We start from the raw sequence: 19,431 nt of genomic DNA, 5'->3' as shown, positions 1-19,431 counted from the left end.
AAGGAAGTCTAGAGTAAAAAGTAGAACGTTTGTATAGCAGATAAGATAATATTAAGAGTACAAGTTTACAGCAAGTTCCAGGCATGAAGCTACCTAACATAAAGCAAATTGATAAGGAGAAAATAGTCCAATGGAGAAATATTAAACAGCCAACCAGTGTACAGCAAAACAACCAAAAAGGCACATGGCACTGTTACAATAGGGTTACCTATATCTGATGGCCGACACAGTCTGATGCAAGCATATGTTGGCAGCAAATCAACTAGATAGTGACACTTGCAGGTCGGTCCCTCAAATGGCATCATATAAATCTCACTTTCCATTAGGGAGGAAGACAACTGTTGACATTAATGGAAGTTAGATCTGTCTCTGATTGGACAGATAGAGGCTGGAAATAATATAAAAACCAGCCCCTGAGACGTGAAAACCAAACTGTTACAGTGCCTCTATAGCTGTCTCTGACAGCTCCTATGATGATAATGGTCTTTCTGGTTGGGAAATACCCATAAAATGCAGGTAAAAAGAGAACCTCCTCTCTAATTATCAATAAAATGAGCTATAGTGATGGTGTAATTCTTATCTAGAAAAGATCAACACCTGTTATATGTATAATAGATGCCGCAATGTACTACTGCAATAACTGTGTATTTTCTTCACAGAAGGAATACGGGTTAGAATGTCCTAGTAATGTGTAAGATGTATATGATTCCTTATGTGTAAAACCTTTGTGAAGCAATAAGATGTGAGGTGTGCAATACTTCACATGAGATGTAGCGATAGTGATAAGCTATGTGCCAGATGATGAAAAGTCTACATTTCTCCCTAAGGGGAGTGTACATATGTATAATAATAAATAATAAAATGGTGCAAAAGATTATTAAGCTACCCACTCATGTTCCCATGTAAAATTCCCGAGATTCCAGGAGTGCATAAGTGGAGTATTGATGCTAAATCTGCCTGTTTGGACTATACCAGTGATCATGAGTTGGGAACCCAAGAAGGTGGACCTCAGAACAGAAGCAGGTTAGCTGACAAATGACAAAGAACTCTCAGTTCCTCCATCGAAAGAGATGAGTTAGAGAACCATTCCTTTCTTCTTCGTGGTCTCTGCGAATCACACAAATGGGTTTATTCTACGCCTGCGCAGCAATCTCCGGAAACTTCTAGAATCTCTAGGCAGAATGCAATGTATCTTTCTGCAACTTTTTGGCGGTAACTCCACCCATCCCTATATAAGCCCCCTAGCGGCCCGCTGCTCTCCAGTTCCTTCATTCCGCCGCGCTAAGCAGCTCAAGGAACTTTGCTCTTGTTAGACTCGCTCTGTTTGAATCTCTGGCTTGATAAAACGGCTTTCTTGACCATTCTACGGATTTCGGACATCGGCTTGACCATTCCTCTCTCAATTGTCTCAATGGCTTGACTTTGGAATCGGTAACGGACAGCTTCTTTTCCAAATGGCTTCTTTCAAGAGATGTGCCAACTGCGGGGTGAAAATCCCCATGGCCGATGGTCACGACAAGTGTGTTCTCTGTCTGGGGGAGACATACATCCCAGGGGCTTGTCCCCACTGAAAGCCATGTCCACGCAGGCCCTTAAAAATAGGGACCGGACCCTCAAGGCTGCGCAATACGACAAAGTTCTTAGCCAGCTATCCGCTTTGGTGGCCTCTGGAGAGGGAGAGGACGGAGCCTCCATTCCTAAAAAGAAGCAAGGAGACAAGCACAAGGCCTCCAAAGCTTCCCGTCCCGGCCGGGACACGAAACAGGACATGAAACGGGCCCGCTCAGCTTCGCCACCCACTAAGACCCGTCGCAAGGGACCCCCGAGCATGGTCTCGGTACCTCCACCAGTGTTGAGGTCACCGACCGCTCAGCCTCCTCAGGAGGTGTCTACAGTGACTCCCGTCCCGCCTGTACCAACCTCCATCCCGGTACCACTTGAACCGAGGATGATAGTGTCGAGCCACCTCTCCATGCCAGCCGACCAGGAACTACAGATAGTGGATCTGGATCACTCCTCAGAGTCCGAGGGAGAAATTCTGGACTCGGATGCACCGCTCTCCCCTAGGCAGAGGCCAAGATCCTGGTCCCGCTCTCCTCCCCGGGACAAACATCGTGCCTGAACCGTTGGTAAGGACAGAGGTGCCTTAGGGGCAGAGGCAGACGCAGCCACAGCCTATGACCTCCTTGACAAGGGACCTCCTGACAAGGACCTGTTCGACTCGTACCTGGATCTCGTTTACGACCACCGGTCCAGTCAGTACCTTCTTCCAGTGGCGCCCTCGCATCTTCGGCGCAACATCCCTGGACCCACGAGGACCCGCGCCATTCCAGTCCAGCCAGTCGATATGGACTATGGCATCGGCAGAAACAGGTCTCCGACGCCTCGGGTCTTGAGCCGTTCTCGGTCCCGATCCCGGTCTCAGACCCGCTCGCCTTCCCCATCCCGCTCGATGTCTCCGCGGTCGGATGCAGACTCTTCCTTCACTCCGGTCGGGCCGGCGGCACCATCCCCCACGGATGACGTGAGGGCCTTCGGGGATTGTATTATTAGGATGGCGGACGTCCTCAAATTGGAAGTGGCCCATCCCGATGACGACGCCCTGGACTCGGTGGAGAGAAAGATCCACGGTTCGGCGCCAGCTCCTCCAGCCCTTGCCTACCTCCCATCGTTGGAGAAGATAGCCAAGCGGTCTTGGGATACTCCGGCCACGATCTCATCTACCTCACGGAAGATTGAGAATCTGTACAGGGTCACCCCGTCAGCCCCTTCTTGGCTCTCCAACCACCCGAAACCAAATTCGGCCATTGTGGAGGGTGCGCAGACTTCCTTTGCTCTGAGACCTTCTTCATCGCCCGTCGACAAGGACAGCAAGAAGTTGTATGGACTAGCAAAGAAGTTTTATGCTTCAGCAGCCTTGGACAAGAAGATCTCCAATTATGCTGCTTGTATGGGCGCATACATTCAGTTCCTGACAGAAAAGATGGACCCCACCATCAACGAGCTCCTGGACGACAGGAGACGGATGATGATTGCCTTGCACAATGAGATACACCTTATGGCAGGACAACAAATCATCTCCGCCAGGCATTCGACTGATTGCGCATCCAAGGTACTCTGTGGGTCCATAGCACTCCACCGCTATGCATGGCTGTGGTCATCAGAGCTCACCCCTCAAGCCAAGGCAGCCATTGAAGATATGCCCTTTGACAACTCGGGCCTCTTCAACAAGGATACCGACGAGAAGCTTAGCTTTCGTTACTGTATGAAGACCGCGGCCAGAAAGCACGGTATGTCAGCTACCTCCTCTAAGACCCCACAGCAGAGGTATTCTTCCCAGCGGCCTTGGTATCCCTCTTCCCAATACCGCTACCACCAACAGGAACGGCCTTACTATAATCAGGACAAGGGCCCCCAGAACAGGGCACCCCAATCACCTGCTGTTCCTTCTGATAGGCGCCAATCTTCCCAACCCCTCGGACACCTTCTCGATGAAGTGCGCTCTCTGTTAACCAACGGCGCCATCGAACCCGTTCACCCTTCTCGGGTCCGACGATGCTTTTTCTCCAGATACTTTACCATTCCCAAAAGGGACTCGGGCCTCAGACCAATAATGGACCTTCGAGCCTTGAATTGTTTTACTGTATTATGTGCAAGCGTTTCCGGATGATAACCCTTGCCTCTGTTTTGCCACTCCTACAGGAGAATTCCTGGTTTGTGACACTGGATTTGAAAGACGCTTATTTCCACATTTCCATACGAGAGGACCATCGCAGGTTCCTCACATTCGCCATCGGGACGCAGGTTTATCAGTACAGAGTCCTTCCCTTTGGCCTTTCCACAGCTCCAAGAGTCTTCACCAAATGCATGGCGCCCGTCGTAGCCTACCTGCGCCAGAGGGGGATAACAGTCTTCCCATACCTAGACAACTGGCTCTTCACGGCACCGTCCAAGGATATTCTTCTTCAAGACGTCCGTTTTTCTCTATCCCTCCTCCACACTCTGGGCCTTCAGGTCAACTTCGAAAAGTCAAACCTGACCCCGACCAAACGCATAGACTTCATCGGTACCACTCTGGACTCGGTAGCGCTAAAGGCTTACCTCCCCAGAAAAAGGTTCCAGGCCCTATGCACTGCACTGCATCCTTGCATCCGCCAAAGGCGCGTGCGCGCTCGTTTGGTCCAAATCGCGATGGGACATCTGGCTTCCACCACCTCCATGGGCAAGACTGCGCCTCAGGCCTCTTCAATCCTGGTTCCTCTCTGTGTTCAATTCCGTCCAAGACTCCCCCTCCAAGATGCTCACCATCCCGAGACCGGTACAGAGATCGTTACGTTGGTGGCTCCAATCCGACAACGTATGCCGAGGGATGCCATTCCTCCCGCCTCAACCGGATCTGTCCCTGACTACAGATGCCTCTCTTCAGGGATGGGGCGCCCACACCTTAGATCTTACAATAAAAGACAAGTGGACGCCCGCAGAATCCGACCTTCACATCAACGTCTTGGAGATGCTAGCCGTCGAAAAAGCCCTCAGGGCTTTCCAAACTGTGCTTTCTCACAAGGTCATGTTGCTCCTCACGGACAATACCACCGTCATGTACTATTTAAACAAACAAGGGGGCACCAAATCGGACACCCTCCTCTCCGTGACCCTTCGAGTTTGGGATTGGTGTATAAACCACAGGATAATGCTCCAGTGCATCCACCTTCCCGGAGACCAGAACCATCTAGCAGATCATCTCAGCAGGTCACCCTCCACTTGCCACGAATGGAGGCTGCACCCGGACGTAGTGAAAAGCCTCTTTGCACGATGGGGAACTCCGCACTTGGACCTTTTTGCTTCCCGCACCAATGCCCACACGCCAATGTTTTGCTCATGGACTCGACAATTGGGTTCGAAAGGCGATGCCTTTCAGTTTCGATGGGACGCCGGCCTTCTTTACGCCTTTCCCCCATTCCCACTCATCACCAGGGTCTTCTCAAAAATGATAACTGATCGCTCGGATGCGATCTTGGTGATGCCGTGGTGGCCCAGACGGCCTTAGTTTGCCCCCCTGCTGAGGTTGGCCCACGATCACCTCCGGTTGGAACACCGACCCGACCTCCTCTCACTACACAATGGACAAGTTCACCACCCCAAGATCCACTCTCTCCCATTGGTGGCATGGAGGATCCAATTCTGAAGGCGCTCCCACCCAATGTCCAAGAGGTATTACAGGCAGCACAAAAGCCCTCCACTCAGAGATCCTACAGTTACAAGTGGGACAAGTTCCTCGCTTTTCTACGGACCCGAGATATCCCACCATCCCATGTGTCCGTCCCACTAGTCTTGGAATTTCTTATGACTCTGGCTGAGACAGGTCTCTCTCTTAGTTCCATAAAATGCTACCTGTCGGCTATTTCGTCCCGCTATTTCTTTCGGGACAAGCCTTCCTTGTTTAGAGACCCTTTCATACGGTGATTCCTCAAGGGATTCAACAATCTTCACCCACCGGCCTCTGTTCCATCACCGGCATGGAACTTGGACACCGTTTTGTCCTGTTTACTCTCTAAGCCCTTTGAACCCATGGCTACCACAGACTTGAGGCTCCTCACCTGGAAAACAGCCTTCTTGGTGGCCATCACTTCGGCTCGCCGGGGCGGTGAGCTTTGTGCCCTTAGGGTTGACCAGCCCTTTCTGCGTTTCCATAAAGACAAGGTAGTCCTCCGTACAGACATTACGTTTTTGCCTAAGGTGGTGTCTGTGTTCCACATGAACCAAGACATTGTTTTACCGACTTTAGCCCTGAACCCGACCACGGACTCTGAACGCCAGATCCATGCCTTCGACGTCCATAGGGTGCTGGCATTTTATGTGGACAGAACATCATCAACACGGCGTTCTGAAAAACTTTTTGTCTGTTATTCTGAGACTAAAAAGGGGTTGCCGGTATCAGCTCAACGTTTTTCAAAATGGGTGGTCAACACTATCCACCTCTGTTATGAACTGGCTGGCAAACCCATACCATGCCGGGTTTGAGCTCACGCAACTAGGGCGGTAGCAGCATCCTCCGCCTTTTTGACTGGGGTCCCCCTGGAGGATGTGTGCAAGGCTGCTGTTTGGTCCCAACCATTGACTTTCATTAGACATTACAGGCTGGACGCCAGGGCCAGACATGAGGCGGCCTTTGGGAGGGCAGTGTTACTTTCTGCCATTCATTAAAGTTTATTTCGGTATAATAAACACAACAGTTCTTGATTTCAAATTGTTTATTGATTGATTATCATATTGAACTGATATTTAACAGCTGACACTCCCTCCTCCGCTGACTTTAGCTTGCTAGTCTAAACCCATTTCTGTGATTCGCAGAGACAATGAAGAAGAAGGACAGGTTACCTACCTGTAACTGTGTTTCTTCGAGTGGTCATCTGCGAATTCACACAAACCCGCCCATCCTTCCCATCAGTGTCCTGCTATTACCAATGCTTGTTGCCGCGCTGTTTGTGGCTCATTCGGAACTGGAGAGCAGCGGGCCGCTAGGGGGCTTATATAGGGATGGGCGGAGTTACCGCCAAAAAGTTGCAGAAAGATACAGTGGACCCTTGTTATATGCTGGGGTTTGGTTCCAAGATCCCCCGTGTATAATAAAATCCGTGTATGCTCAAGTCCCATTAAATATAATGACATAGCAAAATGGTGTCCCTTATAAAAAATGGAAAATCAAGGTAAATTTATACTTTTTTGGAACATTTTAAAACCGTGTATGCTTGAATCCGTGTATAAAAAATCCGTGTATAAGAAGGGCCGACTGTACATTGCATTCTGCCTAGAGAGTCTAGAAGTTTCCGGAGATTGCTGCGCAGGCGTAGAATAAACCCATTTGTGTGAATTCGCAGATGACCACTCGAAGAAACACAGTTACAGGTAGGTAACCTGTCCTTATCACTACTTCAGCCTTTATACTGGGTTTTCACCACTGCAAAACGTTGAACAGCGTTGTTAACAAAAGTAACACAATGGCATTTCAGGTTCCAGCCTTTTGCCTTTGGCTCTATCCACCTGTGGAAAAGTGACCCCCAAGTCAAAGGCTTTCACGGTTCCATAGTTTTTTATGGGTTTTTTTCAGGCTATGTGGCCTATTTCTGGAAGAGTTTATTCCTGACGTTTCGCCAGCATCTGTGGCTGGCATCTTCTCTGAATTTGTGGGAAAGTATGAATGGCTACTATTCCTGATGGCATATTTTTCCTTGAAAGGAAATTTTCTGGGGAACATGTACAGAGGGTGCTATTGCTCTCATGTTCTGCTGTTGGTGTTTTCCGTGGGTGTCTGGTTGATCGCTGTGGGAACAGATGCTAAACTACATATGCCTCAGATGCAATCCAGCATGGCTCTTCTGATGTTCTGAATGCATAAACCCACAGGAAATCATCATACACAGATATGACTTTGCAAAGAAACCAGAGAGGGAAATGCCTGCCACAATCATGGAGAACCACAGATTGTATCTGTCTGGAAATAGTTTCCTTCTGATTCACAGAACAACAAAATTCCTCAAATTGTTTCATTGGCGGATCAGGCACCTTGGGCATTTCAGCTCTTCCTTCCGAGGAGCGGAAGAAAAACTAGAGGAAATGCTTGGAAATGAAACTCTCTTAAGAAAACCAGATGCCTGAAGAGTTTCTTCTGGCAGATTCCAAGACAGATTGATTTGTCCACAACATCATGGACTAATGGTGCAGACTGGACCTTACTATCTGCTGGTTTTTCACACTTTCTGGATGCTTTTCTTGACTCAAAAAGGGGTCAAAACACATAAAAGCTGCGCGCTTTTGAGAGAAAATGCACTTACAAAGGTAGTGTTGAAATGCAATAGTGTGTTGGGGTTTTGTTCTTTCACTGCAGATGACTATGGAAAAGAGGCAGAATGCAGGTATATGGGAGAACGCATGCGATAGCAACACAGTCCAGAATCAACATTTATTCCCTGTATAAAAGAGCCAGTGGTGTGGCGGACTGTAGGGATGGACTAGATGGGAGATCTTGGTTCAAGTTCCCACTGAAGTATAACTCACGGGATAACCCTGCGCAGAGTCACTCCCTTGCCAGCCTGATCTATCTCACAGGGTTGTGGTGAGGATAAAGCTGCGGAAAGAGCCATGTATGATTCCTTCCATCTTATTTGAAGAAAGGTGGGATAATGAGAAAGAAAAAAGAAAGGAACCATTTGCAGAAAGTCAGCATGGTCCTTTCTTGCTCTAGTCTAAAGAGTGGCATTGCTAAACATCTGATGGATGTCATCTGAGGAAGTAAACTAAGGCCTGTTACAGACTGCTAAAATAAAGCTGCTGTCGGGTCTCTTTGGAGGTATGCTATTTAAATGATCCATGGGTCCTAAGAGTCTGGAGGTTTTGCCAAAGGCCACACTCTATTCCTAAGCACTGGAGTGCAGCTTTGGTGCAGCTTTCCGTGGATTCTAGGGGTGCATGCCCATGCATTTAAGAACACATACCTCCAAAGAGACCCGAAGCAGCTTTATTTTGGCAGTCTGTAACAGGCCCAAGTTTACAAAACCTTATGCTCCTACTTCTTTCTCACAGTTAGGGCTTGTCTACAAATGATCCTAAACTCCCCCTGGACTTGCTGCATCTGCTTACATGACATAGGGCCAAAACCCCGAATTAGGTGCAGACTGTCTTCATGACACCCGATTTGGGGTTTCCTCCCCCTAACCTGCATTTCAATAACTCACTTTTTGCTGCAGATTTTCAGCTCTCTTTCCCAAAATACTCCAAGGGCATTTCACTTTTGGCGAGTGGAGACAGGGCCCAGGTCTCAAAGGTGCTACAAAAATCCCTTTGCATATTGCTAAACATAGTTTTAGATGAAAGCGGGAAGCAAAGAAAATACACTCCCTTCCATACAGTATCTGCATTAATTATGTTCCAAGGAGCAATGACAACAGCAGTTGTTGCATCCATGCTCTATTGACAGAGTGTAATGAGAAAAATGAACAAACACTGATAATCATCTGTAACACAATTAACATTACAAAAGAGACATGAACTACTGATATGGTAAGCAACAAACTACATGCAGCACAGTAGCAGAAGCATCAAACTGTGCAATGCAACATGGCTGTTGAGATGGACTTAAATATCTATGAATGCAGATGACCGCTCTCTTTAGTCATGCTACCTGTATTACTGATGGCTTCCATTGTTGGTTTTTCTCATCACACTGTATCAATGAAACATAAATGGAACAAAAATAAATCAATAATGGAAACTGGAGGTACCCAGATGTCAACTCCTGATTTTGATGGAGGGCAGGGACCCATTTTATGTAAAGGCCACCATGCCTGGATGATGGATTTTTTTTCCAACATTTTTTTTTTTTTTTTTTGCATGGGAGTTGCCCTTTATCCATGCTTGCCCTGAAGCTTGAGGTAAACAGCTTATTAACTGGGGAAATAAAATGGTCTGTGCAACTAATTTGGGGTTTATTCCAAAAAAAGTATGTGCTTGTGTGTGTGTGAACATGTACACACAGCCCCTGACTCCACACCCAACGCTGGATGCAGCCCTTGAGGCCAACAAGTTTGTGCACTCTTGACTTATGGGTCTAGAAAGTTAAGGGAATACTATGCAAAGATAACTGTCACCCTGAAATTATTCCTTTGCAGAGACTTACATTATGGAACAGTATGTATGAGATGGAAACCCTGTAATTATGTTAACAACTCAAATTTAATTCTCGTCTTCTAGGGTGTGAATTGTGGTTATGCAGACGATAACAAATCTAAATGCTAATCAGGGCTGCTGCAGAAGATGTCTTTTCGTGATAAACATGTCAAAACATCTCCAAATCAGACCAAGACTTTGGCAAATGACTCCAGTGGAAGGCGGAGCCTTCTGTCTGTCAAAACAACAAAGAGTCTTTTGGTATCTAAAAGACAAATGGATTTATCATGGCTAAAGGTTTTGTGAACTGGAACACAGCTGGTTTGATCCATGGAATGTCATGCCCAGCTACCAGTATGTGTGTGCGCACCTATGGTTGTGCTATATCTGTATATACACAGACAGCACACCATGCACATATACAGACACATACAACACTGTACTCACATCACCACAAAGTCTTAATCTGTCACCGTATAATTGTATGGAAGTGACCCTGGGCTCTTGAAGACCATGCCAGTAGAGTCAAAGCTCGGGCAGGCCCTACCAAGCTAGTAAGGCTGTGCCCAGATGGCATCAGGACAATGACAGATATAACAGGTAAGTGCTACAATCCTGAGATTTGCATGGTTTTTCTATTTGATCCTTTATTCTAGTCATAGGGAATATGTGCCTCTTTGGATGTCATTGGACTGCAACTCTGACCAGCCCAAGCCAGCAGAGCCAATGGTAAAGAACCATGGGATTGAGTCTAGCAATATCTAGAAGACCACATGTTCTGCATCCCCTGCTTTATGCCTTTAAGAGTCTCGTTTTCAAAATGAATGTTAGATTTATATCAGAGACTAGAGAAATTGACCTATTCAGATGTTTTGGAGCAGACCTCCCACAACGCTTTACTACTGGCTGCACTGGGTAGAACTTACAGAACTTAAACCAAAATACCCCAAAGGCCAGAAGTTTCTCTGATCTGCCTGGATTTCCAGAATCTAAAGTTGAAATCCTGACCGAAACCTTGTTAATCACACAAAATATTCCCTTTTTAAAAAATTGTGTCACTCACCTAAGAAGTGCATTTCTTCTGTTGGGTAAAGTTTTCACCCAGTGAACTGATTTTTTACTGTGTCCCTCTAGTGTTCTGTCCACTCTGTGTGTCTTCAGATTCCAGAGATGGATCAGTCCATTAGAAGAGCTATGTAAAACAGGAGTGAGAGATAGGAAGGAAATGAACAATAATTCCGTCAGCAACTATTTGAAAGCATGGCAATTTCAGCAGTACATCTAAAGGTATCAGACCCTGAAGTTGCCCACAGACTTCATACAATGCAGAAACTCTTTATTGACAAGAGAATCAGCCAGAAGTTTGCTCATTGAATAGCTTCATTTCCTTTTCAAAAAGAAAAAAAGGAATGGTACATTGTCCAAATGACAGGGAAACTCCAAAGAGCTAACACTCCAAAAATGTCCTGGAAATGAAGATGATCTAAACACACTTCATCATAAGGCACTGCCTTGTGATATAGTGTGGGGACGGGCAATTGCATGGGTGTCAATGGCCAATTGTGGAAAAACAGCATATTATCATTATTATCCTCACTTCTTATGATTCATTCTGAATAATCAGAGACTAGTTTAAATGAAAACTGAGATTCTGAGTAGGTTATTTCATGCATCAGATCAAATACTTGTGTGGGCAGTTTGTGGGTCTGTCCTTCCGGTACTCACCCAGAGAAAAGAAGGGGATGTTCTGGATCTGAACAAGAAAAGCACAGGGTGTTAACTGCATCATTTGCTCCTCGCAGAACGTATTCTGGATCTGGAGAAGGGAGCGTCATAATGGCAGTAATATACCAGAAACCCCTGTAAGAGAAAACTAAAATCAGAGCAAAGTACAGAACACACCTCTCAGTCCTGAAGGGTGAAATAACCAGCAGCTTATGTTAGAATTCCCCCTTCGCTGATATGGAAGTAGACTATAACCATCTTTACTTCAAAATGTGTTGAGTTCTTGACAGGACACAAAACTGAACAAAACGGAATGAACAGATATGCTCAATTATTAATAAATTATTTTTTTATAATATTTTAAAATATAGTATACTGCAAAATTATAAACTCCACAATTAAAAAAAATAATTTGAAAGATATCTAGCTTCTTTTTTATCAATATGGATCCTCAAACCAGTTCAATACCTGCAAATAATAAAAGATCAGAATATTTTAAAACAGCAACACAAAGCATAGCCAAAAACAAGGCTTAATGGATCTCATATCCACGCCTGAATTTCTGAAAATAGCTGAGATCTCAGACATTTGTTGCACCTCCTCAGGAAATATAAAAAGGACAGAGGGAGAAAATTATACAACTTTGGTGCCATCATTAAAAAGGATCTGCCCACCTCACCATACAGTGGGCCCAATAAAATTCATTTGTTTCATATACACCTTATACACAGAACATGAAGGTAATTTTAGACAATATTTTTAATAGGTTTGTGCTTGAAAACAAAGTTTGTGTATGCTGAACCCTCAGAAAGCAAAGGTACCACTATCTAAGCCACCCGTGGAAAAAAGCTTTGGTTCTGGGAATATTTCGGAATTCCGGATAAGGGAGACTCAACCTGTACTGTCTTAATCTTAATTTTGTATGTTTTAATTGTATTTTATGCCTTTTTGTAAGTTGCCTTGAGTCCCAGTCTGGGAGAAAGGCAGGATATGAAGCGATGGATGATGGACAGTGAAAAGTGGAGACATCTTTTTAATGTTTGGTTCGAAGAGGGAATTTCAGCAGGTGTTGCTTGTTACCTGGTTCCATGAAAAGCAGCACTTGTTGAAATCCCCTCTTCTATACAACCATTAATGGCAAAGGAACCCCTTCCAGTTTTTACTCTGGCAACTCTAATAGAATGCCACCATTGGAAGGCAAACGCTAGCACACAGACTGCCACATATTTAAAACACAGATCAACTAGATTTTTGCATGGTTAATTAATCATAGATTGCTTTACGGAAAAATATTCCAGTTTAGTCTTTAAAGGTTTTCTTTTTTCAGATGTCCACACATGCCACAATTTCATCTGGAATGCCTCCCCCCAGCCCCAGAAGTGTATAAGATTATATTTATTGAGCATTCTCAAGGATTTTCACAGATACTGTTTCCCATACAACGAAGCAGATGTCTCCTGCAGCACCATGGACTTTATTCCCTGCTCTCATAACACAGCTTTCCTAAAAAGGGGAACTCATATTGCCATGACGGGAGTCGATCGTTGCAAATCTGTCCAAAGCATTTGCTGTTCATGTTCGGAGAAGTACAGATGTTTTCAGACATGAAGGCTTGTGGATCTCTTTCTCTCAGCCGGGTGCAATCAAGTAAACCAATCCAGTCCAACTGTAACATGTCTGCAAAGATGTAAATCCCATTGATTGCCCCCGAACGTATCTGAAATAAGTATGCTTGGGATCATGACATGAGTATCTCATGGGAAATTAAGGTAATTTTCATCCCAAATCCCTGTTTAAAGTTTGCTCTTTTTTCCCTTCTTCTTCTTCTTTTAAATTTCACAGTTTCACAGCCACAGTGAGTTATATCTGCAGGGAGGGATCAATTTCTATCTTGGGTTTTATTAGAATGGATAGTATCTCCAAATTCCAACTTGAAGCTCATTGTGAAAGAGTTTTTACAAGCTACTCTAATGTTCACACGCAATAAGTTAAGATGACAAATCCAGCATTCTTTGATGTAAACCACTCTGGCTGTCAGTTTTTATGATGTCACTCATCAATCCTGATGGATTACACTCTTTATGAGCCTGCACCCTTGGTTAATTCAACCCCTTGGTGTCTGTAGCGTATACCCTCCTTAGATTTGCTGCTGTTACCAAAATATCATGTTTGGATTTTTGTTTTTAAAGGTCCTGTCATTTCCATGACTGTGTCGATAAGCTTGCGAACCTCTGCCGAAGAGTGGCACGTGCACCTTGTGTTTCCGTCCTCTGATTTAAAAGACGACTACTACTGTGAAAACATGCCACGGGGAGTTGTCACTTAAGCAAAGGAGCAATTCTGAAGAAATATGCCAGTCTAGGGAGGGAGGGAGACAATACATGAAGCAGAGTCACCCCAGAGGCTATCTGGAAAGACAAGGTAGGATTTAATAGATTTTTCTTTTTCCTAATTACCAACACGCAAGAGTTTTGCTGACAGAAGTTAAGTCTGTGTGTGTGAACCTGGGGAGGGTTATTATTAAGCTGGCATGAAACTGATGCTCCAAATGCATGTCTTTACAAGGGCACCGTCACTGAAGCTTCTTAGACGTTCAAGCGCAAGGGGTGGCAGCAAGCGCTGCTTGCAATCCTGCTCCAAATCCATTTGTGCATAAAGGTGAATACATGTTGTTTTGCCAGATGGTGCTTACTAATGCAATAAACCCAAGGTGGGTTGTGAAACACTTTTTTTGTTCATTGTTCCAGGTCCCTAATCTTCCCATCGTTTGGAAGCCAATGTCTGCCCCCAAATGAACCATTCCAACTTCATAAAAAGGGTACACACAAAAAGCCGGCTCTACTGTTAGGTAGAGCAAAGAGAGAGGTTTGTGCAGCAGCTGCCAAAGTTGTTCTTGCCAAGCCTGCAGCCATTCCCCTCAAAGCCAGCCTCTAATGCTAGCCAACTATGTATGGATGCTATTCAGCAGTGAAATAAGATGGTTTTGTATAGAATGGAATTATACAGAGAATTGTGCATTGTACAATTGTACATTGCCTTGAGTAGCAAAATCTCTGCATACACTGAAGCACTAACTGACCAGTCAAACACAATCCCTCTACCAGAACTTGGAAAAGTTACGTACATCATGGTTTATTGTTTAGTCCAAAGAACCACTGCAAACAAAACTTCCAGCCTTTTGCTCAACTGTGAGATCATCATTAAAATTAACGAAATAAAATATATGTCCAAGCTTAAAATAAATAGCTTGCATTATACTGCAGTAACAAAGAAAGAGTAAAAATTAGTCTTTGGTGCCATAACAAAAGCATTTTATACATTTCAGGTTTTTATGACAGTGAACCAAGATGGCCCCCATGGACTTTTCTCTCCGTCTGACAGCTTGGGAAAACTGCTTTTCTGTACTATAGCTTCCAGAATCCCCAGCCAGCATGGCAAATGGTTGTGCTGGATGAAGAGACTAGGAACCACAGCTCCCCCCACCAAAAAAAAACAAAACCCGTTTCCAAGCTCTTCATTTTACCTATGTTGTTGCTCTTAATATCTGAGACCAATCCTGTAGCCTACCTTTTTTATTAATCGTTGTATTAATTTATGCAATTCCAAAGCTGATAATTACTCCATCTTATCTCCAAAAGACGCTCATTTACTAATTCGTTCTAGTGTTTTCAAGTATGCAAACGTCAGAAAGATTACCCCTATGCCCTATTTTAAAACCTCCCAGAGCTTCAAAAACATTAACTCATTCCCACAGGAAAAATTCCAGCAGAATTCAGCAACTCTCCTGTTCCCACCCCTGTCACTTGCATTTCCATCACACGTTGAGGGAAAAATAAAATTGCTGGTAAAATATCATACACTCTCTTGTCCTCTGCCCCAGCCCCGATAGCCTAAGCATCAAAAACTGAGAGTAAAAATGCTATTTTTCTATTCACTTTGAAAAGGAGTCAAGAGATGGTGGCCAAAGAAATTACACAGATACACACACAATGTCAGGTATACCAGAAATAAATCTCCTACATAGCTAGGTACATCTGGCAAACCAAGTGAGGGACTCAAACCAGCAGGTGTGCAACCATAATTATGGACGCAAAAGAATCTGACACATCCAGGTGTGCTACTGATCAAATATATGAAATCCCTGTTATTCATTGGAAATTCCAAGCCTGCCAGGTGCCCACCTCGCAAAGGGAAGTAAGATTAAAGAATTAGACACTCATCTTCAAAGTGCTGGCACACACAAACACTGTAATTCTTTGCATTTGCTGCAGCACAACCCTATGTGTGTTGACACAAAAGTAAGTCCCTGTCAAGTTCAACAGGCCTTGTTCGCAGTCCTTCCTTCTTGCAAATCTTGCAGTCCCTATTAAAAATGGCATTAGGGCAGCAGTAGAGCCAGCAGCAAATAATCTGTGAAAAATCACATCTGAAAAAGTCAAATTCACAAACAGGGAGAGCCAACTGTACAGAACAAGTATACACATTACAAAGAGATGTGCCTCTTTACAACAAAATTATTTACACAAGAAGAGCTTCTTGGCATTTTTGGTTGTATCACCATCATCACCACCATCTTTTATCCCCAAAACAGGAATTAAGGTGGCTTACAATTTAAAAGAACAATATGATTAAAAACATACAAAAGGTGAGCATTAAAGAAGAATTAAACTATTACAGCATTAAAACAAATCCCACTGTCCAAGAATAAAATGCAATTTAAAAAAAGATAAAACGCTCTTTAAAACAGTTTAGTTAAAATGATACAGCACCCCCTAGCCCATTCTTTAAAACTTTCTGTTTTACAAGTTTGTCTGAATAGAAAGGTTTTAGCCTGCTGACAAAAGGCCAACAAGGAAGGGGCCATTCCGGGCTCCCTGGTAAGGGAATTCCAGAGTCTGGGGGCAGCCACCGAAAAGGCCCAGTCTCATGTCCCCACCAACTGTGCTTGCACGGGGATGGGACTATGAGAAATGCCTCTCCTGAGAATCTTAGAACCCAGGCCAACTTAGAGAGCGGGATACAGTCTGCCAAACAGCCTGGGCCTGAGCTTTATAGGTCAAAACCAGCACTTTGAATTGTGTCCAGAAACAAACTGATAGCTAGTGGAGCCATTTCAACAGGTGCATTGTGTGGTCTCTATAAACTGCCCTAGTTGATAGTCTGGCTGCAGCTCTTTGGACCAGCTGAAATTTCCAAACACTCTTCAAAGGCAGCCCCAGATAGAGTGCATAACAGTAGTCCATATGGGATGTAACCAAGGCATGTACCACCATGGCCATATGTGGCATCTCAAGGAACAGGTGCAGTTGCCTCACAAGCTTTAGATGTGCAAAAGCACTCCTGGTCACCAGAGATCTGGGCCTCCCCAAGTTTACATAATGCAACGATGCCTGCCTTCTTCCAGATGTAAATCTCAGAATGGGGTACATGATGGTAATAAGACAATCACTCATCCGGACAAACTTCACTTCAGCAAGTCTGCCGCATCAGGTTTCTTCAGACTATATTCTCTCTCACCATTTGTTTTCTTTCCAATAAACATGTGGCTAGCGATTCTATTTAAGCTTAATGCCGTATTTCCTCAGCAAACACCAACTTTTTAAAAAGCACCGGAACTGGAAAACGTCTTATAATGATGACATTTTGTTTTGAGAATTATTCATCTCGCTTCCAGAGACTCGATGCAACACTGATGCCCTTGGAAGTTTTAAATATGGAGACGCAAGCCATCAAGAGACTGCTGGTTATTATCCTCGGCCTATATGATAATAGTTGCTACTTGCTACTTGTCATCATCTCTGTCTTGATTGACCAAATGGGTTTTGTTTTATTTTTTAAAAACAGATTGAAACAATAAGTGCTGCAAGCCCCTACATTTTAGACAGATGCTAGACGGAGTGTAAGGACCAGATCTTCTACTCATTATATTTTCACCTTATGCAGACAATTCAGGGCAGGAAATCCAAATGCATTCAGTTTTATGCATTTAAGGCCAGAATAAAAGACATGTCTGTATACAAGATTTATTTTTACACTCGTCCCTCCACATTTGTGGCTTTGACTTTTGCAGCTTTGATTATTTATGGATTTTATTAATATGTTCCCTCTAGGAATATCCAAGTCCTCCAGCTCATCTCTGTGGTCAACTTTAACCAAAAGTCGCACTGAAGGCCCTAGAGATTCCTAGAGAGAACACTCCACTAGGCCTTTCCAGCTCCTCCAGCGCAATTCGATGGTTAATGTTGGGCACATGTTGAGCACAGAGTTGCACTGGAGGACCCAGAGATTCCTAGAGAGGTGGTTCTCTCTGGTAAAAACATAGTGTTTTTGTTATTTGCATTTTTTCCACATTCATGGGGATCCTATGACCCTAACCCCAGCGAATGTGAGGGGAAGAGTGCATATCCCACCCAGCCTAAACCAGGATCAGTTTGGAGAAATTATTATTATTATTATTGCTAACCAGGACTATTGCTTTTCAACCCAGTTCATACTTAAGTCTGGAATTTGGAGGTAAACACTAACTGTTGTTTGCATAACTAGTATATATCACAATAAACCATGGTTACAAACACAGAAAATGAATAATTAAATCTATATGCCATCTTTCTCAGTGGCCACTCCAGTCTATGGAATTCCCTACCAAGAGAGAATAAACTAGATCTTACCTGTCATCTTTTCATTGGTAGGTAGGCCGTTGGCAATTAACCTCACTTACTGTTGAAGGGGCTTTTAACTGGATGAGTGCTCTATTTGGTTTTATTTGTGTTTTAAATTTATATATATTGTACAGTCAGCCCTCCTTTTCCACGGATTTCTTATCCACAGATTCAAGCATCCACAGCTTGAAAATACTTTAAATATATATACATTCCAATAGGCAAATCTTGATTTTTCCATTTTATATAAGGACACCATTTTACTCTGCCATTGTATCTAATGGGACTTGATCATCCACAGATTTTAGTATCCATGGGGGGGTTCTGGAACCAAATCTCAGCGGATACCAAGGTCCACTGTATATATATTTTACACTCTCATTCACTGCATGCATTTGCATTTACTTTTAAACTGCCTTGAGATCCATTTGTGAGAGATAGGTGTGATATACAGTCGCTCCTATGTTCTCGCGGACTTGAGATCCACGGTCTTGAATATTTACGGAGGGGTGACCTCCGTTAATTTCAATGGGGAGTGTCCCCACGGTGCGCAGCTCTTGCATGCACGCACCCCATTCAAGCCTATGGGGCTTGAATATCGGTGAGTCTCCGTTTTTGCGGGTGTGTGTGAGAGGAATGGATCCCCTGAGAAAACGGAGGGCTCACTATACACTGAATAAATCTTTGAGGTAGCAGGGCATTCACAATACACCAAATCACAGTATGAAGGATTATTGATATATATTTTTTTCTTATTTGCACCCATCTTACCTAACAAAGAGCTCAGAGTAGTCTGGGATTGTCTACATTAACCAAAGAAGCATGGGGATGCAAATAAACTATGGATTTACACAGCCAGCCACTGAGACCTCTGTGGGTATTTAAAGTTACTTTTATCAGCCTTCTCTCTCAGTAACCACAAACAGGCAAACCTTCCAAATTGGGAGCATTTTACTTGGAGTAAATAATGTCCTATAAGTAAAACGAAGCGGTATCAAATGTGACTCTCAGAAAATGTGGAATCTGAGCTGGTGCCTTAAGGATCACTTCCAAATGCTTCCATCTGTGTGTTGTGAAATTTCCTTATAACTATTTTCCATATGAAAACATGCATTCGGCAAAGGAGCAAAAGTAAGAATGATCGTAATGATTTTAGGACACCAAGCTAGCATATGGCTTTCATTGCCGTTTATATATTTTAGTCAGCGAAACCCCAAAAAAGCTATTAATCAATACGTACACCCATATATTAACATAAACATTCATCATTCTAATACTCCCGGTGTGTCACACTGATAATTTTTTTGCAGTCTTTCACTCTGAAACATTTGCCTTCAGCTATCAGCTGGTTGACCTTTCTAAATACAGTTAAAACATTTTGGGC

General features: G+C 44.0%; 1 protein-coding gene across 15 annotated transcripts in view; it reads right to left on the bottom strand.

The window, feature by feature from the left end:
• GNB1L (G protein subunit beta 1 like) overlaps positions 1–19,431 on the bottom strand; it is a 77,028-nt gene that overhangs the window by 25,974 nt on the left and 31,623 nt on the right. For all 15 annotated transcript variants that reach the window (XM_042441973.1, XM_042441968.1, XM_042441981.1 and 12 more), the window contains 2 exons: positions 11,389–11,523; positions 10,727–10,855 (listed from right to left, as the gene is read on the bottom strand). In XM_042441973.1, coding sequence (XP_042297907.1) covers positions 10,727–10,855; positions 11,389–11,523 — 264 coding nt within the window. The remainder of the gene's footprint in view (positions 1–10,726; positions 10,856–11,388; positions 11,524–19,431) is intronic.

The sequence above is a fragment of the Sceloporus undulatus genome, chromosome 10, assembly GCF_019175285.1.
Source record: "Sceloporus undulatus isolate JIND9_A2432 ecotype Alabama chromosome 10, SceUnd_v1.1, whole genome shotgun sequence".
NCBI classification, from domain to species: domain Eukaryota; kingdom Metazoa; phylum Chordata; class Lepidosauria; order Squamata; family Phrynosomatidae; genus Sceloporus; species Sceloporus undulatus.
The sequence above is the reverse complement of the archived record's forward strand: the minus strand, read 5'-3'. Positions and strand labels throughout refer to the sequence as shown.